This window comes from Rhinopithecus roxellana, chromosome 10 (genome assembly GCF_007565055.1).
Source record: "Rhinopithecus roxellana isolate Shanxi Qingling chromosome 10, ASM756505v1, whole genome shotgun sequence".
Classification (NCBI taxonomy): domain Eukaryota; kingdom Metazoa; phylum Chordata; class Mammalia; order Primates; family Cercopithecidae; genus Rhinopithecus; species Rhinopithecus roxellana.
Genome location: NC_044558.1, coordinates 2,783,195 through 2,808,467, shown reverse-complemented (window position 1 = coordinate 2,808,467; position 25,273 = coordinate 2,783,195). Strand labels below are relative to the sequence as shown.

Here is a 25,273-nt window from a genome sequence, read left to right as displayed (position 1 = left end):
AAGAAAGTTCAAGACTTACACATTGAAAACTACAAAACATTGTTGAAAGACATTAAAGAAATCCTGAATAAATGGAAAGACATCTGTGTTCATGGACTGAAGGTACCAATATTCCCCAATTTCTTTTTTTTTTTTTTTTTTTTTTTTTGAGGCGGAGTCTCGCTCTGTCGCCCAGACTGGAGTGCAGTGGCGCAATCTCGGCTCACTGCAAGCTCCACCTCCCGGGTTCACGCCATTCTCCTGCCTCAGCCTCCCGAGTAGCTGGGACTACAGGCGCCTGCCACCTCGCCCGGCTAGTTTTTTGTATTTTTAGTAGAGACGGGGTTTCACCATGTTAGCCAGGATGGTCTCGATCTCCTGACCTCATGATCCGCCCGTCTCGGCCTCCCAAAGTGCTGGGATTACAGGCTTGAGCCACCGTGCCCGGCTCCCCAATTTCATCTACAGATTCCATGCAATCCCCATCAAAATTGTAACTGCCTTCTTTTTTGCATAAATGGACACGCTGATCCTAAAATTCATATGCAAATGCAAGGGACACAGAATAGCCAAAATAATTTTGAAAAAGAAGAACAAAGTTGAAGTCCCAATTTTGAAACTTACTATAAAGCTACAGTAATCAAAACCATGGTATTGACCTCAAGACAGACATCGAGATCAGTGGAATACAATTTAGAGTCCAGAAATCAACCCATACATCTATGATCAATTAATTTCAACAATGGTGCCAAGACCATTCTATGTGAAAAGAATAGTCTTTTCAAGAAGCAGTGCTAGGACAAGTAAAAGAATGAAGTTGGACCCCTACCTAAAACCAGATAAAAAATTTAACTCAAAATAAATCAAATAACTAAATTTAAGAGTTAAAAACTATAAAACTCTTGGAGGGAAAGATAAGTGAAAATCTGTATGAGTTTGGATTTGGCAACAGTTTCTTAAATATGACGCCAAAAGCACAGGCAACAAAAGAAACAGTGGATAAAGTGAACTTCATCAAAATGTGAAACCTTTTTTTTTTTTTTTTTTTGAGACGGAGTCTTGCTCTGTCGCCCAGGCTGGAGTGCAGTGGCGCGATCCTTGGCTCACTGAAAGCTCCGCCTCCTGGGTTCAAGCGATTCTCCTGCCTCAGCCTCCCGAGTAGCTGGGACTATAGGCACCTGCCACAACACCTGGCTAATTTTTTTTTTTTTTTTTTTTTTTTTTTTTTTGTATTTTTAGTAGAGATGGGGTTTCACTGTGTTAGCCAGGACGGTCTCGATCTCCTGACCTCGTGATCTGCCCGCCTCGGCCTCCCAAAGTGCTGGGATTACAGGGGTGAGCCACCGCGCCAGGCCAGAGAAAATATTTTCAAATCACATATCTAGTAAAGTCTAAAATTCATAATATCAAAAAGAAAAAAAAAAAAACTCTTGGAACTTAACAACAAAAGACACATAATTTAATTTAAACATGGGCAAAGGATTTGAACAGACATTTCTCCGAAGATAATATACAAATGGCGATGAGCACAAAAAAAGATTCTCAACATCATTAGCCCTAGTGAAATGCAAATCAAAACCATAATAAGATACCACTTCATACCAACTAGGGTAGTTATAACTTTTTTAAAAACAGAAATGTACCTGTGTTGGCCAGCATGTAGAGAAATTGGAAACCTCAGGTACTGCTGGTGGAAACGTAAAATGGTGCAGCTGTGTGCAAAACACTTTGTCAGTTCCTCAACTAGTTAAACAGTTACCATATGACCCAGCAACTCTACTAGTAGGTATATACCTAAGAGAATTCAAAACATATGTTTGCATAAAACCTTGTACATGAATGTTGACAACAGCATTATTCATAATAGCCAAAAAGTGGAACAAGCTTGGGCAACAAAACAAGCTTGGACAACAAAACCCTATCTCTACAAAAAAAAAAAAATAGATAAAATTAGCTGGGCGTGGTGGTGCACTCTTGTAGTCCCAGCTACTCGGGAGGATGAGGTGAGAGGATGACTTGAGCCCGGGAGGTGGAGGTTGCAGTGAGCTGAGATCACCCCACTGCACTCCAGCCTGGGTGACAGAGAAAGACTCTACCTCAAAAAAATAAATAAATAAAAATAAGAAAATAAGAAATGGCAACAGTACTAACAAATGGATAAACAAAACAAGGTATATATCTGTACAATGGAATGTCATTCAGCCATAAAAAGGAGCGGACTGATAGAAGCTACAACATAGATGAACCTTGAAGACATTATGCTACATGAAAGAAACCAGATGCAAATGGTCACATTTTATATTAATATGATTCCATTTATATGAAATGTCACAAATAGGCAAATCCATCGAGACAGAAGCTAGATTAGTGTTTGCCAGGGATTGGGGAAGGGAGAATTGGGAGTGACTGCGACTGCTGGTAAGACGTTTCGTTTAGGGGAGATGGAAATGTTCTGGAATTAGCAGTGATATCTGCACATCTTTGTGAATATAGTAAAAGCACTGAATTGTACATTTTAAATGATTACAATGATTCATTTTATGTCAATAAAAGACTAGCCACTGAATGGCACATTTTAAAATTATTAAAATGATTCATTTAATCTCAATAAAAGTCAACAGGCACCAAGGATCCCTTGTTTGGGCTGGAGGTCAGTATAGTTTGGGGGGTCATGGAGTGCTGAAGCAGTAGGAGTCTAGGGGTCATGCAAGTCCCAGCTGCCATGTAACAAGTGAGGTAAAGGACAGTGCAGGTCTGAAGTCCCCTGACATTAGTAAGGGAGGGACAGCAGAGATTTCCCCTGTCACCAGGAGGCTTTTCTCAGTCCCCAGGGCAGATGGCAGGCATATACCATGTTTGGCAGAGGCATCCCCGTGACTGTAGAGGCAATGCAGTTTGGGTCTGGAGGACAGGATTGCTGTAGGGAAGAGCCAAGGGTGGACTTCAGAACACTGGTGGTGACATAAGGGTAGAAAGACCTTGGACACAAAAGAGGAAACACAAACAGCGTCATCATGGAAAGATGCTCAGCCTCCCCGGGAATGGGAAGAGTGCACACTGAAACAATGGGACAGCATTTTCCTCCAATGAGATGCTCAAAAACAGCTTGCTAATATGAAAGGCTGGCAGGACGTGAGGAAATATGTGCTCTCATTCCACTGCTGTTAGGAGTGTGGATTGGGTAGGGCCACTCTGGAGGGCAACTCGCCAGCATCTATTAAAGTGAAAAATGTGCATATCCTATGACTCAGCGATTCCAATGCCCAGCACCTATTCTAGAGAGACACTCCCACATGCACAGGGAAATATGAGATGTGTATGCAACACCACTTATGATCGTGCATTGTTGGGAACAACCTAAGTATTCAGGAACCAGGAGAATGGCTAAAAACCTCTGCACATCCATTCTCTGTTTAAGAAAACGAGTAGTTCTAGAAGTATAAAATGAAATGATCTCCAAGACATATAACTGGATTAAAAGCGGAAAAACCAAATCGTAGGACACATACTGTATATCATTTATGGAAAAAACCAAAACAAACATAAAAATACAACTGTGCTGGGACCGATGGAGAATTGTGCCTGGCAGGCTGAGTCATGAGGCCAGTTAACAAGCCCTTCTCTATCTGCAAAAAGAAGTAATTAAAAAAGCAATATAAGAAGAACATGGACCAGGGGCAGTGGTTCATGCCTATAATCTCAGCACTTTGAGAGGCTGGGGTGGAAGGATCTCTTGAAGCCAGGAGTTTGAGACCAGCCTGAGAAACATAAAGAGACCCAGTCTCCACATAAAATTAAAAATTAGTCAGGCATGGTAGTGTGTACCTCTAGTCCTAGATACTCTGGAGGCTGAGGTAGGAGGATCTCTTGAGCCCAGGAGTTCGAGGCTACAGTGAGCCATGATTGTGCCACTGCACTCCAGCCTGGGTAAGAAAGCAAAGCCGTCTCTAAAAAAACAAAAAAGAAGAAGAACATGGAACTGCCAGACTTGGGCTATGTCATTTCCCAGAGATAATTTTTTTACCGAGTGGAGAGAAAATGGATGGTTTGTTCCTTAGGCTCTATTTCTTGCTCTGTGCTAGAATTATCACAGCTTTGTGTAAGATTTCCTTTAGCAAATATAGGTGGCCTGCGATGCCCCAAATAAGAAAGGAAAAGACAAAGTCAGATGTTACTGCTCTCAGTTATCTCAGATATGGAAAAGAGAGGCAGGCCCCTTGCCAGGGAGAAGGAACAGCCAGATGCTGTGCATGAGGCACTCTCCTACCTCCCCTAAGACAGGGGTCACCCTTGCTCTGAAAAATTCAAGCAGAGAATCCTCAGGAGGAGTGGGGCCAAGAAATCAGAGTGAGAAATATTTGATTATTGCTTAATAACATTTTACGTAGAAAATAAAATAATTTTTTAAAACAGCCTGGCCGGGCGCGGTGGCTCACGCCTGTAATCCCAGCACTTTGGGAGGCCGAGGCAGGTGGATCACGAGGTCAGGAGATTGAGACCATCCTGGCCAATGTGGTGAAACCCTGTCTCTACTAAAAATACAAAAATTAACTGGGCGTGGTGGCAGGCACCTGTAATTCCAGCTACTTGGGAGGTTGAGGCAGGAGAATCGCTTGAGCCCGGGAGGCAGAGGTTGCAGTGAGGCGAGATCATGTCCTTGCACTCCAACCTGGTGACAGAGTGAGACTCCGTCTCAAAAAACAAAAACAAAAACAAGCAAACAAACAACAAAAAAAAACAGGCCGGGCGCAGTGGCTCACGCCTGTAATCCCAGCACTTTAGGAGGCCGAGACGGGCAGATCACTTGACGTCAGGAGTTCAAGACCAGCCTGACCAACATGGTGCAACCCTATGTCTACTAAAACAACAAAAATTAGCCAGGTGTGGTGGCAGGCGCCTGTAATCCCAGCTACTCGGGAGGCTGAGACAGGAGAATCACTTGAACTCAAGAGGTGGAGGTTGCAGTGAGCCGAGATCATGCCATTGCACTCCAGCCTGGGCAAGAGCAAGACTCTACTTCAAAAAATAAGAAGGAAAGAAAATAATTTTAAAAGATATACAATATGCCTAGCACAGTGGCTCATACCTGTAATCCCAGCACTGTGGGAGGCTGAGACAGTTAGATCAATTGAGGTCAGGTGCCTGGCCAACATGGTGAAACCCCATCTCTACTAAAAATACAAGAATTAGCTGGGTGTGGTGGTGCACACCTGTGGTCCCAGCTGCTTGGGTGGCTGAGGCAGGAGAATCACTTGAACCCAGGAGGTGAAGACTGCAGTGAGCTGAGAACATGCCACTGTACTCCAGCCTTGGCAACAGAGGGAGACTCTGTTAAACACACACACACACACACACACACACACACACACAACAACACACATAACTTTTTTGGTCTAGGAAAGTTCTGGAAGAATACTCAATAATCTGAAAATAGTGCTTCCTACCCTAAGGAGGTAGGAAGAGGACCAGGGATTGGGGGAGGAGATTGATCAAAGGAAAACTGAGTCTTATCTATAATTTTCCATTTTTATTTTCACCTCCAACTTTTAAAATATAATTTGTACTTTTTATTGTGAACTAAGATATGTAAAATCATACGTGAAAATAACACATTGAAAACTCACGTTCAGATCAGAACATTAGCAGAACCTTAGGAGCGCCCTGATCGCACCTTCCCTCCTCACCCGGGGAGGCAGCTCTGGCTTGTGTCTATCACTTCCTCACTTTCCTTTCTAGTTCTACCATCTGTGTGCACCCTGAACAACAAACTGTTTCGTTTTGCCTGTTTCTGAACTTTATATATGGAATCGTATGTACTTTTCTATGCCTTGCTTCTGTGTATTTGTGCAACATCACTTAACATGCTTTTTCTATCTACTTATTTATTTATATGTGGTAAAATATACATAAAATTTACCACTTAAGCCATGTTTAAATGTACAATTCAGGGGGCATTAAGTACATTCACGAGGTACAATATTATATTTTTGAGATTCATGCAAATTAATCTACATGGCTATATGCAGGTGGTTCATATTCATTCCTCTAAAGCATTACATTGTGTGAATATTCCACTGGGTGAATATACAACAATTTATTATTCAACTACTGTTCCCTCCCTCCCTCCCTCCCTCCCTTCCTTCCTTCTTCCTTCCTTCCTTCTTCCTTCCTTCCTTCCTTCCCCCCTCTCTCCCTCCCTTCCTTCCTTTTCTTCTCTTTTTCTTTTCCTTCCTTCCTTTTCTTCCTTCTTCTTTTCTTCCTTTCTTTTGCAGTGGCACGATCTCAGCTCACTGCAACCTCCGCCTCTCAGCTACAAGCTATTCTCATGCCTCAGCCTCCAGAGTAGCTGGGACTACAGGCATGTGCCACCACACCACACACAACACACACACTAATTTTTGTATTTTTAGTAAAGATGGAGTTTTGCCATGTAGCGCAAGCTGGTCTCAAACTCCTAGGCTCAAGCCACCTGCCCGCCTCAGCCTCTCAAAGTGCTGGGATTACAGGTGTGAGCCACCACACCGGCTTTTTTTTTGGAATTACAAACACTAGTGCTTGAATCTTTTTGCATATGTCTCCTGGGGCACAGGTACAAGCCTTCTTAGTGCATTTACCTACTGATGAAAATGATGGATTTTGCTGTTTAATTTTTCATAAGGAGGTGATATGAATATTGCTTTTATCACTAAATTTCCATTTTAAAAAGGAAGAGAAACAAGTTGGGAGGGGCTCATAGAGTGAAAGGGCAGGGAACGGTCTATGAGACCAGAAACAGACAGGCAGGAAGGGTGGCTGAGCCATGCCTGCAGGTTGATCATGGAAGGTGCTGCGAGTACACAGTCAGATCAGCATAGAAACTGAGCACCTTTGAGGCGTGTACTCTATAAGGGCTCGTCAGCAGTAGACTGGGGTTCAGGAGACCTGGGTTCTCTCCCAGCTGTGCCACACAGGGAAAGTCATTTTGCCTCTGCAGCCCATGGTTCTGACAGATGTAGAATGAGAGGGTAAAGCCGAAGGTCGGAATCATTTTCCAGCCCTGCTGGCTTGAAATCCTAAGCCGGCTGGAGCAGTAAGATGGGGGATCCGCACAGGAGCTTCTACCTAGAAGCTAGGAAGAGGGGACAGGATCCCAGACAGGAAAGAACTCTGTCTCTCCAAGACCCAAAAAATGACTACAAGTAATGACTGGGCCTCATTAAGTCAGCAGTGGTAAGTCAGCAGTGGTGGTGCGGTGGTAAATGTTAACAGCCAGCTCTCGGGGTGGGAAGTCCTTGATCTATGGCATTGGTGATGTATGTGGTTGGAAGTATTCCTACTATGGCCAACTGGCCAATTTCAAGCTACCAGCAAGTAACCTCACAAAATTCCTGAAAATGTAAGCATCCGGCTTTGGCTAGGCAGTACTAGCGGGCTCCAGCACAGCCTAGGAAGCAAGCTGCCCTCAGAGCTCAGGCTCAGATACCACACCACAGACTAGCAGGGAAACAAAGGTCTTAGGTGCCTCTCAGGGGTCACAGTCATGAGGCTCAGAAACAGCTGTGGAAAGTGGGGCATGCCTCCCTCCCCAACACAGGGAAGATCACTAGACTGGCTCCATGAGCCATTTACCTTGTCTGGTGGGCAAGGGAAGTCACTCAGAAGAGCAAGAATGACCCGGCATGGTGGCTCATACCTGTAATCCCAGCATTTTGGGAGGCAAATGTGGGCAGATTACTTGAGCTCAAGAGTTCAAGACCAGCCTGGGGAACATGGTGAAACTCCATCTCTACAAAATACAAAAATTAGCTGGGCGTGACGGGCGCGGTGGCTCACACCTGTAATCCCAGCACTTTGGGAGGCCGAGGCTGGCGGATCACCTGACATCAGGAGTTTGAGACCAGCCTGACCAACATGGAGAAACCCCGTCTCTACTAAAAATACAAAATTAGCCGGGCGTGGTGGAGCATGCCTGTAATCCCAGCTACTCTGGAGGCTGAGGCCGGAGAATCGCTTGAACCCAGGAGGCGGAGGTTGCAGTGAGCAGAGATTGCGCCATTGCACTCCAGCCTGGGCAACGAGCGAAACTCCGTCTCAAAAAAAAAAAAAAAAAAAAGCTGGGCTTGGTGGTGCATGCCTATAGTCACAGATATTTTGGGGGCTGAAGCAGGAGGACTGCTTGCGTTCAGAAGGTCGAGGCTACAGTGAGCCGAGATGGTGCCACTGCACTCCAGCCTGGGTGACAGCACGAGATGCTGTTTCAAAAAAAAAAAAAAAAAGCAAGTAGAAAATGCCAGGGGCAGTTGGGCACAGTGGCTCACACCTGTAATCCCAGCACTTTGGGAGGCCAAGGCAGGTGGATCACTTGAGGTCAGGAGTTCAAGACCAGCCTGGCCAACATGGTGAAACCCCGTCTCTACTAAAACTACAAAAATTAGCCAGATGTGGTGGTAGATGCCTGTAATCCCAGCTACTCAGGAGGCTGAGGCAGGAGAATCGCTTGAACCAGGGGGCAGAGGTTGCAGTGAACAACCACTTTACTCCAGCCTGGGCGAAAGAGCAAGACCCGTCTCAAAAAAAAGAAAAAAAAGGCCAGGCATGGTGGCTCATGCTTGTAGTCCCAGCACTTTGGGAGGCCAAGGCTCCCAAAGGATCCCAAGGACCACCTGAGGTCAGGAGTTCAAGACCAGCCTGGCCAACATGGTGTAACCCCATCTCTACTAAGAATACAAAAATTAGCTGGGCGTGATAGCGCATGCATGTGATCCCAGCTACTCGGGAGGCTGAGACAGGAGAATCGCTTGAACGTGGGAGGTGGAGGTTGCAGTGAGCCAAGATCTTGCCACTGCACTCCAGCCTGGGTGACAGAGTGAGACTCCATCTCAAAAAAAGAAAGAAAGAAAGAAAAAAAAATGCCAGGGGCCCAGGAGCCTACTCTGAGAGGAAACGTCCCCTGTCGCCTTGTGAAATCATGATTCTGCGTGATAAAGAACCGAGTATGAATAATACATACAGAGCAGACATATCGCCTATGCACAGCTTGTTCAATTTAGTGAGTCGTTCTGTCTCTTTCACACTCCTTTGGTTTAGTTCCCAGGTTAACTAGCTGTTCCCTCAACCCTATGCCTTGCGACTGTCCTCCTCGAACCGAGGAGGAAAGAGGAGAAATGAATATTTATTGAGTACCCAAACAAGACAAGGCCAGACATTTCATTTATATTGTTACCCTTAATTGTCCCAACATATGGCAAAGTGCATGACACAATCCTCAAGCAGACAAGGACTCAGTCGAGAGGTTGTGGGACATGCTGGACATGATGCAGGTAGTAGCCGGCAGAAAGGCATTTGGACCACCAGTCTGTCTGGTTCTGAAAGTCAAGCTCTCTCCACCTACCCCAGGATCCTCCTGTCTCAGTGGGTTTGGGCCCCTGAACCACCCTTCAGTTCCAGGTCAACACTGCTCCCTTCATAGCGATGCCTTTCCCTCAATGTTTCTCCCCTGGCCTGGTATCTGAGAAATTCCTTTTATCGGTCTTGCCCTTCCCTGGCTACATAGACTGAGAGTCAGAAACCCTCAGTAGTCAGCACTCAAACCTTACACCTATCAATTTACATAATGTCTGATTTCAGAAATTAGCTTTATCTCACACCAAAATTAATCCCCTAAATCACAGATCACAGAAAATCACAAGCGTGACAAGTCCTAAAAAAGAAAGTGTGGCCAGGCTCACACCTTGTAATCCCAGCACTTCAGGAAGCAAAGGTGAGAGGATTGCTTGAGCCCAGGAATTCGAGACCAGCCTGGGCAACATAGCAAGACCTCATCTCTACAAAAAAAAAACAAATAAAAAAAATTAGCCAGGTGTGGTCCCAGCTACTCGAGCGGCTGAGGCAAGAGGATTGCTTGAGCCCAGGAGACTGAGGCTGCATTGAGCTGTGTTGCCACTGCACTCCAACCTAGGCAACAGAGCGAGACCCTGTCTCAAACAAACAAAAAAAGCGTTAACTACAGGTCTATGCTCGGCCAGGTATGGGGGTTAGATTTATATTACCCACATGGTTGGAAAACCTCCTTTGTCCCCAAGAAAATAACATGAAAACTGGTCTCAAGTCAGTGACATCCCTGGGGTGTCTGACAAAAGCAACTGCAAAAACACTGAAGGGACATGTCCTCAACCCAGCCACCAAGGAGGCCCACAGAAAAAGCCTGTTGAATATGCACTTTCTTTCCCTCTCTCTCTTTAATGGAGATGGGGTCTCACTCTGTCACCAGCACTGGAGTACAATGGGGTCTCACTATGTTGTCCAGGCTGGTCTCAAACTCCTGACCTCAGGCCATCCTCCTGCCTCAGCCTCCCCAAGTGCTGAGATTACAGGTGTGAGCCACTGTGGTGGGCTTCAAGATGCACTCTTGATTCAAAAATTAGAAAAAACACCTGGGCCGGGCGCGGTGGCTCAAGCCTGTAATCCCAGCACTTTGGGAGGCCGAGACGGGCGGATCACGAGGTCAGGAGATCGAGACCATCCTGGCTAACACGGTGAAACCCCGTCTCTACCAAAAAAAAATACAAAAAACTAGCCGGGCGAGATGGCGGGCGCCTGTAGTCCCAGCTACTCGGGAGGCTGAGGCAGGAGAATGGCGTAAACCCGGGAGGCGGAGGTTGCAGTGAGCTGAGATCCGGCCACTGCACTCCAGCCTGGGCGACAGAGCGAGACTCCGTCTCAAAAAAAAATAAAAAAAAAAAAAAAAAAAAAAAAAGAAAAAACACCTGAAACAGTTTCACCTAGAGAAACTTTTTCATCTAAGTCATAAAAATCAAATATTTGTGCTTAGACTCAGATCACTATATATAAAGTGTTGAGGGAAGTTTTTTTTTAAATAATAAAACACATTAAATCATATTGCTCTTACTAAATATATTACTATTAATGTTTTATCGTAGAAAATTTTGTTACCTATTAATATTTTAATGAGAGCAACCAGACCTTTTATGTTGCAAATAAGTAAATGCAGTATCTTTAAATATTGTTTTTCCTATCCTTATCTCATTCTTTTTATTTTATTTTTATTATTTTGTTGTTGTTGCCCACACTGGTCTCAAACTCCTGAGCTCAAGCAATCCTCCGACCTCAGCTTCCGAAAGTGCTGGGATTACAGGCATGAGCCATTGCATCTAGCCAATCTCATCCTTTTTATGTTTCTATATGTGACCATGTAATTCCATCTTATCCTTTAGAATGTCTACATATTCTTTTTTTTTTTTTTTTTTTCGAGGCAGAGTCTCGCTCTGTCGCCCAGGCTGGGGTGCAGTGGCGCAATCTCGGCTCACTGCAAACTCCACCCCCCCGGGGCTCACGCCATTCTCCTGACTCATCCTCCTGAGTAGCTGGGACTACAGGCGCGGGCCACCTCGCCTGGCTAGTTTTTTGTATTTTTAGTGGAGACGGGGTTTCACTGTGTTAGCCAGGATGGTCTCGATCTCCTGACCTCGTGATCTGCCCGCCTCGGCCTCCCAAAGTGCTGGGATTACAGGCGTGAGCCACCGCGCCCGGCCTAGAATGTCTACATATTCTTATATAGAACCTATTTGAGTATATAATATATGATTAACGTATTTAAAATATTGTGGGGAGTCGAACCAGCGTCGCCGCAGTGGTGTGGTTGGAGAGCGAGCAATTCCGGACCCACCTGACCAGACTCTTCCGGAAGTGCCGGACGTCGGGCAGCGTCTACACCACCTTGAAGAAGTATGACGGTCGAACCAAACCCGTTCCAAAGAAGGGTTCTGCGGAGGGCTGTGAGTCCTCAGACAACAAGTGTCTGTTAAGAGCTACCGATGGGAAAAAGCAGATGAGCACTGTGGTGAACTCCAAGGAAGTGAATACATTTCAGATGGCTTATTCAAACCTACCGAGAGCTACCATGGACGGGCTGAGAAGAGGGACAAAAAGAACGAAAGGAAGAAGACCAAAGCAGCAGCACAGTAAAGGGCGCCAACTCCCTGCTTTCACCAATTAACCACGGAATTGCTATGTTTTCCTTTGGTTTTTACTGTTGGCCACATAGCTAGGTTTCTGGTTCCCCCACAGTAGGTGTTTCCACATAAGATTAGGGTCCTTTTGGAAAGAATAGTTGCGATGTTGACAAGGTAGTTGTGGTAAGAATCTAGTTTATTTTACATTTGGCTAATTGGTCTGTGCTGCATGGTTATATACTCCTGGATTATAGATTAAAGGTCTCTGTAGTCATCTCTGTGAAGAGCAAGCTATCATTAAACATGTCTGTTTATCAAAAAATAAATAAATAAAATAAAATATTGTTTATTTTGGGATACATGCTGAAAATCATTTTATTGATGGGGTACAAAAAAAAAAAAGCAGAGACCACTAAATTAGAAATAGACATTTTTTCAGGCACAGATGGAACATTTACAACCACATACTAGGCCATAGAGCAAATCTCAAACAAATGCCAGAGGATTCATATGTATTCGTTTTCTACTGCTGCTATAACAAATTACCACAAACTTAGTGGTTGAAAACAGCCCAAATGTATCATGTTACAGCTCTACAGGTCAGAAGTCTAAAACGGGCCTCACCAGGCTACAATCAGTGTTGGCAGGTGCAACTGCCCCTGGAGGGTCTAGGGTCAAATCCGTCTCCTTGCTCCTTCCAGCTTCTAGAGGCCACCCACATACCGAGGCTCATGGCCCTCTTCTTCCAGCTTCAAGGTCAGCAACATCATTGATCCCTCTCATGCAGCCACCTCTCTGGCACTCTCTCCTCTGCCTCTCTTTTCCACTTACAAGGATCCTTGTGATTACACTGGGTCTACCTGGATAATGCAGAATAATCACCCATCTCAAGGCCAACCTGGATTTCATCTGCAGCCTTAACTCCCCTTTGCCACGTAACTTAATATGCAGTTCCAGGGGCGCAGATGTCCTTGGGAGGCCAATGTTCTGCCTGCCGTGCTACACAGACAGACTGAGTGCTCTGGCCACAATAAATTTAAAATTAAAATAATAAACAAGGAAAAGTTAAGCCCCACAGATATGGAAAAATTTTAATGCATTTATAAATGAAATAAATATAGGTAAAAATAAATAATAACAGGAAAAGTAAATCAACAATAATAAGAAAACAATATAGCAAAGCTTATGAGATGTAGCTAAAGTAGATCTTCAAGGGAAGTTTATAGTCTTAAATGCATATATTAGAAAAGAAGAAATTTCTAAATTAACTAATCAAGCATCCAATAAATTATATGAAGAATGGCAAAGTATGCCGGGTGCAGTGGCTCACTCCTGTAATCCCAGCACTTTGGAAGGCCAAGGTGGGTGGATCACTTGAGGTCAAGAGTTCGAGACCAGCCTGACCAACATGGCGAAACCCCATCTCTACTAACAATACAAAAATTATCCAGGTGTGGTGGTGCACACCTGCAATCCCAGCTACTCAGGAGGCTGAGGCAGGAGAATCACTTGACTTCAGAGGAGGAGGGTGCAGTAAGCCAAGATCACACCACTGCACTCCAGCCTGGGCGTCAGAGCGAGACTGCCAAAAAAAAAAAAAAAAAAGACAACAGTGAAACACCTACACACAAACAAATCAAATTCTACCAGGCTTTCAAGGAACAGATTATCCCTATTATATATAATCTGTATATTAAAAAAATTAAAAATGGCACTTAAAAAACAAGTGGTCAAAGCAAGGAAAATAGAATGGTGTCACAGAAACCAAGGAAAGTAACAATTATCACGTAGTTAGCAAGCTGCCAGATCCCACATCTCTGTTAAACTTTGCTTCCTGGATGAGGCACTCCCGACCCCTTAAATCCCCCTATTAGGGGTATAGACACCTACATTGCACCCCAACTCTCTCCTTCATAGCAATAATGACCATTACTAACAAATTTTAATTTTGTTTTTTTTGGGGGGTTTTGTGAGATGAGGTCTTGCTCTGTCACCCAGGCTTGAGTGCAGTGGCATGATCATGGCTCAATACAGCCTCGACCTCCTGGGCTCAAGTGATCCTCCCATCTCAGCCTCCAGAGTAGCTGGGACCACAGGCTCGTGCCACCACATCCAGTTAATTTATTTTTATTATATGTAGAGGTAGGGTGTCACTCTGTTGCCCAGGCTGGTCTTAAACTCCTGGGCTCAAGCAATCCTTCTGCCTTGGCCTCCCAATGTGACTGGGATTACAGGTGTGAGCCACGTCACCTGGCCAATTTTACATTTGTCTTTGAGATCATATGATCAATGTCTGACTCTCACAATGGTGTATCAACTCCATCAGGGCAGAAACCACATATGTGTCTGTTTTTCATCTTTGTGCCCCATTACTTAGCTTGTTCCTAACACAAAATGGATGTGCGGAAAACGCTTGTCAAATGAATGAGGAGGTCTAAAGGGCCTTGAGCCCTCTGACATTTCCATTTTATCATTGTGGACAGAGCCGCTACGGCACAAAGCTGAGCTGGACCATCCAATATTGAGCCAGTGCCTTATGTGCTAGGAGACACTGGGAGCTGTGCTGGGCTTCTGAGGAGTGGGCAGAGGCTGGAAATACCCACAGTTGGTCAGTCCCCCATGTCACCCAGAGTGGGGAGGTGCAGAAATGAAAATTACGGAGTTACAAGGACCCAAAACCTCATTAATGAGCTTAACTCACTGTCCTGTGCAGGCCTCTCAAAGCTTTGCTGGGAAGGAGGCTTTAAGGTGGTGGAGGCAGCGGTGCCAGTGGTTGTCATCAAAGAAAGTGGAAATTGGGGAGGAAGGAATGGGGAGCAAGGGACAAAGAAGACCAGACAAACTCAGAGCTTCAGATGATGAGACTCAGGAACCCTAAGTCAGGAACAGTGACTGCGGACATCTTTGTCCCATAACAGAACTTCCTTCTAAGCAAAGGTCTTGCAGAGACTGGTCCTGCTGAGCACTTTAACAGGTTATGAATTCATAAAAATTGGAGAAAAAAGAAAAGGTCTGCCACATGTAATAGCCTTCTGTTTAGAGCTGGTTTAGAGGAAACTTTAAGCAAGTCTTGTGTCCTACACTTTGGGCTTGAGGCAGGGTACAGGTAAGGCAACAGACAGGAGACACGGAGGCAAGAACAAGACTTCAGCTGAAAGAGAAATCAGAGCCAGAGGTGGCCACAAGAACACCCAACCTACTGGAACTTGTGCAGGTGGACAGCCTGCAGAGGACTTGCCCTGAGTGGGGAGCAAGGAGCATCTTATCTAGATTTCAAGGAGCAGGGTGCCCCTGGCAGACATCTAGGCTACAGTCACTGGGCCAGGTGGAGGGTTGGTGAGGCCCCCTCAAGAGTCATGAGAGGGCCCGGTGCAGTGGCTCACGCCTGAAATCCCAGCACTTTGGGAGGCCAAGGCGGGCGGATCACAAGGTCAGGAGATCGAGACCATCCTGGCTAACATGGTGAAACCCTGTCTCTACTAAAAATACAAAAACTTAACCGGGAGTGGTGGTGGGCGCCTGTAGTCCCAGCTACTCGGGAGCCTGAGGCAGGAGAATGGCGTGAACCTGAGAGGCGGAGCTTGCAGTGAGCCGAGATTGCACCACTGCACTCCAGCCTGGATGACAGAGTGAGACTCTGTCTCAAAAAAACAAACAACAAAGTCAGGAGAGGCCAGGCGCAGTGGCTCACGCTTGTAATCCTAGCACTTTGGGAAGCCAAGGAGGGCGGATCACTTGAGGCCAGGAGTTTGAGACTAGCCTGGCCAACATGGGAAAACCCCGTCTCTACTAAAATACAAAAAATTAGCCAGGCATGGTGGCCGGTGCCTGTAATCCCAGCTACTCGGGAGGCTGATATGTAAGAATTGCTTGAACCTGGAAGGCAAAGGCTGCAGTGAGCCGAGATCATGCCACTGCACTCCAGCCCTGGGCAACAGTGGGAGCCCCTGTCTCAAAAAAAAAAAAAAAAGAACTAAAAAAAAAAAGGTCATGAGAGTCCTCAGAGTTCTCAAGAAGGGCTTCTGTGGGCCTGTTTCTGGAAAGGAAAGAAAAGCGGGGAATTGTTGAGAAAATACCATATATTTTTTTCCCCAGCCAGGCACGGGGGAGAGGCTGACCCGAAAAGAGAAAGTGGTTGTGTGAGATTTCAAGGAAGATGTCAGCAGGCTGCATCCCAGGGCCTGTAGACAAAAGGAAGGGCCTGGCCAGGCACGGTGGCTCATGCCTGTAATCCCAGCACTTTGGGAGGCCAAGGCGGGCAGATCACCTGAGGCTAGGTGTTCCAGTCCAGCCTGGCCAACATGACAAAACCCCATCTCTACTAAAAATACAAAAAATAAGCTGGGTGCCGTGGCTCTCCCCTGTAATCCCAGCACTTTGGGAGGCCGAGGTGGGCAGATTAACTTGAGGCAGCCTGAGCAACATGGCGAAATCCCATCTCTACTAAAAATACAAAAATTACTGAGCGTGGTGGTGTGCACCTGTCATCCCAGTTACTCGGGAGGCTGAGGCATGAGAATTGCTTGAGCCTGGGAGATGGAAGTTGCAGTGAGCTTAGATTGCATCATTGCACTCCAACCTGGAGTTGGAGTGACAGAGAGAGATGGGGAGAAAAAAAAAAGGAAAGTCTCGTCCAGGGAGCCAGCCTAGGATGGGGAAGGTTCACCAGAAGTGGATGCAAAGAGTGCTGGAGATGAGCTCATTCTATTTGCCAGGAAAGAAAAAGGTCCAGCAACCTGGCTTTCCTCCTCTTGGCCGAGACCCTCCAGGAGAGCCAGGCAGACCCTGCTCCTGCTCCGACCCCCTGGAGAAGTGGTATGTAGAAGAGAGGTGATGGACTTTGGTCCAGAGGACAGAGGCCTTAGGCGAGTGAGCAGTTCCCAGTCAAGTCCAGGTTGCTAGGCTCGGCGAACTCCAAGTCCCTGCTTGACAAGTCTCATCCTAAAGGTCCCCAGTTCCTCATCATTCTTCTGAGGGTCTCGTCCATCCTCCCAGGGCCTGCTGTCAGCTAGCCACCCCACTGCCCCATGCCTGCAGTGAAGACATTTACCACAACCTGGAAATGGTGGGTGACAGAAAAGTCCTCAGGACCACAGCACTCTCTGTGGTGGGAATTCAGGTGCCCTGCCTGATGGTGAAAAGGGTGTTTTTGCATAAACAGCTCTCTGAATCACACCCAGATGTGGCTTCCGACTTGAGTGGACCCCCATGAAAAGCTGCAGAGTGGGCTGGGAAAAGACAAGAGAATGGAGAAAATGAAGAGAAAGGAAACTACAGAGTGAGATAGAGAACAGATCTGACAGGTGTGACCACAGCAGTGTGACATTTATGAGCGGTGTGGAAATAACGGCAAAGCCCCTAAATGAAAAACTTCCCGGGGAAATAAGCCACTCCACATCTCGGTTGCCGAGGAAAGAGTGGAGGAGGTTGCTGACCCATGTGTGCCCCCACGACTCAAAAAGGGAAAAGTCTAGCTGTTTCCGATATCCCGAAATCAGTCTTGCTGGGAGAACTGGGAAAATAAAAAAGAGATGACCCCTGTAGGAAGCTACCTTTAATCCCGAGTGCCCAAGGCTGGGAGAGAAGATGCCGCAGGTGATCCAGGACACCAGTGACTGACACAGCCAGAAGTGGGAAGGGGAGGATAAAGATGGCACAAAGGTGAGGAGTGAGCAAGGGCCTGAGAGGGAAGGCCATGTGGGCAGGAGGTGGTACCCACATCAGAGGCTGACATGAGGATTAAAGGAGAGCATAGGTGATCTGCAACAGTGACAGGAGAGAGGCAGCTCTACGCGCCTTGCTTGCAGTTCTGAGCATTCTGTAGCCAACTCATTTGGCCATCAAACCAGACCTCAATTGAGACAAGGCTATTTAAGCTTCCTCCCAGTCGGTGTAAATATTCAATAGTTTGGCTGCAGAAATGTTGCGTTTGATTATGAGGCTACCCCAACTCCCCGAGGGTGTTTTGTGGTGCTAGTTTCTGCATAAACCTGAAAAATTCTGAATTCCAATACTTATCTGACCCCCAAAGTTTCAGATAAGAGCTTGTGGACCTGTGCTCAATTCTGACTCTCGTTTCTTCTTTCAGCTGTTGTCTGTGAAAGGAGAGATGCAGGTATGGGAGACAGGAGACACGCAAATTCATTTGTAAACTGTGGACGGGCGGGGTGTGGGGGGATAATGTGGGCACCTTTGTGCACAAGTGCATATGGATAGGAGGAGTGGGAGACTGTGTGTCCATCACCTTTTTGTAAAAGAAGCAGGAGTCAGGGGGCTACATGCTTCACGAGCAGGAGAGGCGGAAACCAAGGGAGGCTCGTGTGTTGGTGGAGGCATGTTTGAAGAGCAGCAGGTCTGACAGTTTGCTCTTTAATACTCTCCCCAGCACACGGAAGGGGAAGGGGGTGGAGGTTGCTGCTGTGAGAAAAAAAAAAAAAAAAAAGCCACAGTAGCGCTTCTGCCATCAAACGTTGGCTTGTCACCTAAAGCAGCCACTGCCCGGGGGTGCAAAGAAGAGACAGCAGCGCCTAGCTTGGAGGTGCTAACTCCACAGGCCAGCGTCAGCAACTGGGCACAGAAAGGCGCTCCCTGGGCAGGAACCATGGCACGGCCACATCCCTGGTGGCTGTGCTTTCTGGGGACCCTGGTGGGGCTCTCAGCTACTCCAGCCCCTAAGAGCTGCCCAGAGAGGCACTACTGGGCTCAGGGAAAACTGTGCTGCCAGATGTGTGAGCCAGGTAAGAGGGGGCCTTGGCAAGGGCCAGGTGAGTGGTGAAAGAGAGAGGACTGGGGTTAATACAGTAAATAGGCACAGGGTGAGACTGAGCTCAAGCAAGGAGGGAAACCCTGCAGCTGTGGGGAGGCACCACCTTCAAGAGGGCAGAGAACCAGCCCTTCTCAAGCCTTGATTCCTTACCCTCTCCTCCCAGGAACATTCCTTGTGAAGGACTGTGACCAGCACAGAAAGGCTGCTCAGTGTGATCCTTGCATACCAGGGGTCTCCTTCTCTCCAGACCACCACACCCGGCCTCACTGTGAGAGCTGTCGGCACTGTAACTCTGGTGAGGTGGGCAAGGGTATAGGTGGGCACACTGGACAAGCATTTGGGGGAGCAAGGCTGGTGATGGGTTTGAGAGTGCAAGGAGGATGAGGGGTTCAAAGCTTCAGCCTTCTTCAAGGCTCACAGCAAGTGGAGCCAATGCTGGGAAATGGGAAATGGGGCACCCTAGGTGGGGCATGAATTAATGTGGGCAGAAATCTAGTATTTCAGGGAAAGGGATAAATAGAATTTGAGGGATTGGTGAGAATGGGTCTATAGATAGGATAAAGACAATAAAATGAGAGAAGTGGTTCTATGACCCCAGATTTCAGGCAAGTAACGCCTAACCAATAAACTGGCTGTGTTCCCAGAGTGCACATGTGTAGGTTGGCCATGGGGAATTTGGAATACATCTTTCTAAGGAAATAACAAAATAACCCAATAGGTAACAACTTTTTTTGCACAAAAGCCAATTTGAGAAAATGAGTATGTATGTGGCCTGTGTTTTTATTTTATAGTTCAAAAAAAAAGATTTTTTAAACTACGAAGTATAATATCTGCAATTATGCTTATGAATGCTGTTATTATTGCTCCATCTTTGCTAAAATTTCAGAAACTACAGCCAGCATACACTAGAATAGCAGGCTTTAAAGTGGCCCCTTTGAACAAATGTTCTCTAGCAAGATACTTTTTAGAACTAGGTAACTGTAACTATTAAACTACCTACTTGCAAGATGTGTTTGGTGTCACTGGGTCTGTTGGTACTTCGTTTTGTTTTGCTTGGTTTAGTTTTGTTTAGAGACAAGGTCTAGCTCTGTCACCCAGGCTGGAGTGCAGTGGTGTAATCATAGCTCCCCACAGCCTTGAACTCCTGGGCTCAAGCAATCTTCTTGTCTCAGCCTCTCAAAGTGCCAGGATTACAGGTGTGAGCTACAGAGACTGGTCCTGTAAAAAAAAACAAAAACCAAGGCTGGATGTGGTGGCTTATGCCTATAATCCCAGCACTTGGGAGGCCAAGGCAGAAGGATATTTGTATTTTTTTGTAGAGACTTGAGCCCAGGAGTTTGAGACCAGCTGGGGAACACAGCAAGATCTTGTCTCTAAAAAAATTGGCTGGTTGTGGTAGTGCACCTATAGTCCCAGTTGCTTGGGAGGCCGAGGTGGGAAGATCACTTGAGCCCAGGAGGTCCAGGCTGATCAACCACTGTACTCCAGCCTGGGTAACAGAGCAAAACCCTTTGTCACACACATACAAAAAAAGCCGGTGCAATGGCTCACACTTGTAATCCCAGCACCTTAGGAGGCCAAGGCAGGCGATCCCTTGAGCCCATGAGTTCAAGAACAGCCTGGGCAACATGGCAAAACCCTGTCTCTACTAAAAATACAAAAAGTTAGCCGAGCATGGTGGTGCGAACCTGTAGTCCCAGCTACTCAGAAGGCTGAAGTGAGATCATGTGAGCCCAGGAAGTGGAGGCTGCAGTGAGCCGTGACTGTACCATTGCACTCCAGCTTGGGCGACCGAGTGAGCAGAGTGAGACCCTGTTTCCAAAAAAGAAAATAAAAGCTTTTCCATTGCAAATCAACTAAAGAAGAACTTCTTTAATACACAAGAAATATTATTCAGTCTCCTTAACTTAAAAATGTAACTGTAGTAGATGCTTCTCTCTTGGCAGCGGCCCCTGCAGGGTTGCAATTTTTCTAGTCAAAACCTCCCTACTCACTCTGCAGACCCTTCCTGAAGGTCTTTGCCCCATACTGAGCCCATCTTCAGTCCCTTCACTTGTTCCAGACTAGCCCAATCCATGACCCTTCTCTGGGAGCTCAGCCAATAGATCCCAAAGTACCGCAGCGGTACCTGGCTGCAGCAGGACCCCAGGCGACTGCAGCCAGGGGTGAGAAGATGGGCAGGCTGAATGAGTTTGGCCCTCTCTGGGCCTTAGTGCTGGCATCTGTGAGATGAGGACGTGCCTGAAGTCAGCCTGGAATTTTGAGCCCAGGTTATACCTGCTAAATAGAACTCCCAGGTCTCCAGATATTCCCCACTGAAACAATAGCACCTCATTTGTTTTTAACCCTCCCAGCCCCTTCTTTAACCCTTCCATTTCCCTTTTAGCGGAGACTCTTGTCATCACTCCTCCCTACCACCAGTGCTCTGTCCCAGGCTTCCTCATTCTTCCCTTGCAGGTTCCTATCCAACATGGCTCATAATTCCTAGGAAGCCACAAGGAAACCAAATTCTAGTAGCAACTCAGAGTCAGCATTCATTAGGAGGTCACAGGGCCATAAGGATGCCAAGAAGGCATTTGTCCCTCTCCTAGTCCTGACAAAAGGCATAAGTAGAAAATTGTTAGGTTCGGTTATGACCTTTGACATCCTCCCTTTGAAATCCTCCCTTTCTGCACCCCTTTTCCACCTGTCAGGGCTCCTAGGACTCCCCGAGTCCCCACAGCGTCTGCCCTAAAGCCCACCAGGCTTCCTTGCAGCCTGTCCCACATCTGGGTGTCACTGCCTTCCTCTGAATCACCCTCCTCTCAACCCAGTTGCCAGCGAGCCCAGCCCAGCCCAGCTAGTGCCCTACCACCCCCACTCCCGGGATAATTGATTAACAGCCAACCACCCAACATCAGACCCCTACACTTGAGCAAAATGTGTATTTTAAAAGCAAATTCTCACGCCTATAATCCCAGCACTTTGGGAGGCCAAGGCAGGCCGATCACGAGGTGAGGAGATTGAGAACATCCTAGCTAACACAGTGAAACCCTGTCTCTACTAAAAATACAAAAAATTAGCCAGGCGTGGTGACACGTACCTGTAATCGCAGCTACTAGGGAGGCTGAGGCAGGAAAATCACTTGAACTCAGGAGGCGGAGGTTGCAATGAGCCAAGATTGTGCCACTGCACTCCAGCCCGGGCGACAAAGCAACACTCCGTCAAACAAACAAACAAACAAAAATGCTTAGCAATTGTAATCAAGTAACTATCTATTTATTATTTATTTATTTTACTGTATTCACAGGTTGTGCAGCCATCAACACTATCTAATTCTATAACATTTTTGTCACCCCAAAGAAACCCATACCCCTTAGCAATTACTCCCCATTTCTTCCCCCCAACCACTCCCATCCCCATCCCCAGTCCCTGGAAATCCCTAACATACTTTGTTTATTGTTGGTGGTGTTTGAGACAGGATCTCACTCTGTCACCCAGGCTGGAGCATAGTATCATGATCTCAGCTCACTGCAACCTCCACCTCCTGGGCTCAAGCAATCCTCCCACCTGAGCCTCCCCAGTAGCTGGGCCTACAGGTGTGTGCCACCACGCCCAGCTAATTTTTCTATTTTTTGTAGAGACGGGGTTTCACCATGTTGGCCAGGCTGGTCTCAAACTCCCAAGCTCAAGCAATCCACCCACCTCAACCTCCCAAAGTGCTGGGATTACAGGCGTTCTTTCTTCTTTCTTTCTTTCTCTTTCTCTTTCTCTTTCTCTCTTTCTCTTTCTCTTTCTCTCCTTCTCTCTTTCTCTCTCTTTTTTTTTTTTTTTTGAGGCGGAGTCTCGCTCTGTCGCCCGGGCTGGAGTGCAGTGGCCGGATCTCAGCTCACTGCAAGCTCCGCCTCCCGGGTTTACGCCATTCTCCTGCCTCAGCCTCCCGAGTAGCTGGGACTACAGGCGCCCGCCACCTCGCCCGGCTAGTTTTTGTATTTTTAGTAGAGACGAGGTTTCACCATGTTAGCCAGGATGGTCTCGATCTCCTGACCTCGTGATCCGCCTGTCTCGGCCTCCCAAAGTGCTGGGATTACAGGCTTGAGCCACCGCACCCGGCCTCTTTCTTTCTTTTAGACGGAGTTTCACTCTGTTGCCCAGACTGGAGTGCAGTGGTGTGATCTCGGCTCACTGCAACTTCCACCTCCTGGGTTCAAGCAATTCCCTGCCTCACCCAGCTATTTTCTATTTCTTGATCTGGTGCTGGTTATGCCTGTGAGTCAAATTTGTACAAATTCTTAAGCTTTACACTCTTGCGTGCCTCTCTGTATGTATATTATACTTCAATTAAAAGTTATTAAAGTATTGGGGCCGAGCACAGTGGCTTACGCCTGTAATTCCAGCACGTTGGGAGGCTGAGGCTGGTGCATCACCTGAGGTCAGGAGTTTAAGACCAGCCTGGCCAATACGGTGAAACCCCGTTGCTATGAAAAATACAAAAAATTAGCTGGGTGTGGTGACAGGTGTCTGTAACCCCAGCTACTTGGAACGCTGAGGCAGCAGAATTGCTTGAACCCGGGAGGTGGAGGCTGCAGTGAGCCGAGGTCACGCCACTGCACTCCAGCCTGGGCAACAAGCGCAAGACTCCGTCTCAAAAAAATAAAAAAATAAAAAATAAAAAAAAGTGTCAGGGAGTACAAGAGAAAGTTATATAAGCTCTTTCTACTTTTCATGGTTCCTATGTCTGAACCCACGAATCTTCCTTCTGAAAGGTTCAACTTTCTTCTTTAATAACAATAATAATGGCAAAGGCACTGGGGGACAGTGAGCCAAGGGCAGGCCTTTGCAGGGGTGGGAATGGAAAGGGAAGCAGGTCCCTAGAGGTGGGCCTGGGATGGGGGCTGGGGAATGAAGCAAGTGGACCTTGAAGGTCTCCACAGGTCTGAGTGTCCTATGCTCTCTGGTCCTCCTCTCCCAGGTCTTCTCATTCGCAACTGCACCATCACTGCCAACGCTGTGTGTGCCTGTCGCAATGGCTGGCAGTGCAGGGACAAGGAGTGTACTGAGTGTGATCCTCCTCCAAACCCTTCGCTGACCACTTGGCCGTCTCAGGCCCTGGGCCCACACCCTCAGCCCACCCACTTACCTTATGTCAGTGGTAAGTTCCAGGCAACTCTCTGTGCCATCACATGGGGTAGGGGTGACACCCCAACCAGCACTCCCCACTCCTACCCCTACATAAGGTCAGCCTGTTTCTGCCTTCTCATCCCATCCAGCGCCTCTCAGGCCTTTAGATGTGCCCTATGGGGTTCCCTGCTGCTACTCATTCTGTCTCTGTTTTTCCAGAGATGCTGGAGGCCAGAACAGCAGGGCACATGCAGACTCTGGCTGACTTCAGGCAGCTGCCTGCCCGGACTCTCTCTACCCACTGGCCACGTGAGTTTTCTCCGTAATCCCCACTGCTAGAGAGAATGCACACAGGAGGGGCCAGAAGGGAAGCCAGACAGAAAGCTCCTTGGAGTAGGGATAAGAGGAGGGGAAAAAGCAGAGTCCACCATTTAGCAGAGGAGTTGGCTAACGGTGGGGAGTGGGAGAGAAGAAGGTGGGGGAAAGGGGACAGGCAAGGTGACAGGAGGGCTGGGCTGGGGGAGCCAAGGGCTAGACCCTCCCCTAACCCCTGTGTGTCCCCTCCTATTACAGCCCAAAGATCCCTGTGCAGCTCAGATTTTATTCGCATCCTTGTGATCTTCTCCGGAATGTTTCTTGTTTTCACCCTGGCTGGAGCCCTGTTCCTCCATCAACAAAGGAAATATAGATCAAGTAAGAGACAGAATACAGGTCTCCGGTCCTGCCCTTGCACCACACCCCAACAGCTCAGCCCCACTGCCCACGCCTGGAGTCTCACTGAAACCCACCAGTTTCACTTCACCAGCCTTGGTCCTAGCCCTTCTCTCCCCTTAGCGGGCGTGCTCCTGACACCCCTCCCCCAAGCACACCTGCCTCTGCCCATCTCCTTCTCCCGTCTCCCCCTGCCCCCACTGCTGGCCAAGACTCATCGGATCTCCTTCTGCAGACAAAGGAGAAAGTCCCATGGGGCCTGCAGAGCCTTGTCCTTACAGCTGCCCCAGGGAGGAGGAAGGCAGCACCATCCCCATCCAGGAGGATTACCGAAAACCGGAGCCTGCTTCCTCCCCGTGAGCCAGCACCTGCGGGAGCTGCACTACAGCCCTGGCCTCCCCACCCCGCCGGCCATCCAAGAGAGAATGAGACCTGGCAGCCACCACCGCAGTCCCATCCTCTTGTCAGGGCCCTTTCCTGTGTACACGTGACAGAGTGCCTTTTCGAGACTGGCAGGGACGAGGACAAACACGGATGAGGTGGAGAGTGGGAAGCAGGAGCCCAGCCAGCTGCTCCTGCGCTGCAGGAGGGCGGGGCTCTGGTTGTAAAACACACTTCCTGCTGCGAAAGACCCATATGCTACAAGATGGACAAAATAAAGTGCCAGATGACCACCCTGCAGCTCGACAGCTTCCTCTCTGAAATTCCAGTCCCCAAACCCAGGCTCCTGGCCGCCTCCTGGCTCAGGTCAGGATCTGGCAGAGGA

General features: G+C 47.5%; 1 protein-coding gene, 1 long non-coding RNA gene and 1 pseudogene across 3 annotated transcripts; 2 read left to right on the top strand and 1 right to left on the bottom strand.

The window, feature by feature from the left end:
* Positions 1-11,943, top strand: part of LOC115899953 — a 35,914-nt pseudogene extending 23,971 nt beyond the window's left edge.
* Positions 11,944-12,283: 340 nt separating this feature from the next.
* On the bottom strand, positions 12,284-21,032 carry LOC104680119. The gene is made up of 3 exons (XR_750406.2): positions 20,385-21,032; positions 16,987-17,158; positions 12,284-12,790 (listed from the first exon to the last, which is right to left on the bottom strand). It is a non-coding gene; the product is annotated as an uncharacterized LOC104680119 (long non-coding RNA).
* CD27 (CD27 molecule) lies at positions 18,308-25,188 on the top strand. 2 transcript variants are annotated; one of them, XM_030938706.1, is made up of 6 exons: positions 18,308-18,667; positions 18,860-18,991; positions 23,648-23,827; positions 24,016-24,105; positions 24,370-24,489; positions 24,789-25,188. In XM_030938706.1, the coding sequence occupies exons 1-6, from the start codon at positions 18,532-18,534 to the stop codon at positions 25,043-25,045; spliced, it is 915 nt and encodes a 304-aa protein (XP_030794566.1). In that variant the 5' UTR covers positions 18,308-18,531; the 3' UTR covers positions 25,046-25,188. The 2 variants fall into 2 exon arrangements, with proteins under 2 accessions (XP_030794566.1, XP_010384254.1); XM_010385952.2 differs by having other exon boundaries at positions 24,743-25,188.
* The last annotated feature ends 85 nt before the right edge of the window (positions 25,189-25,273 follow it).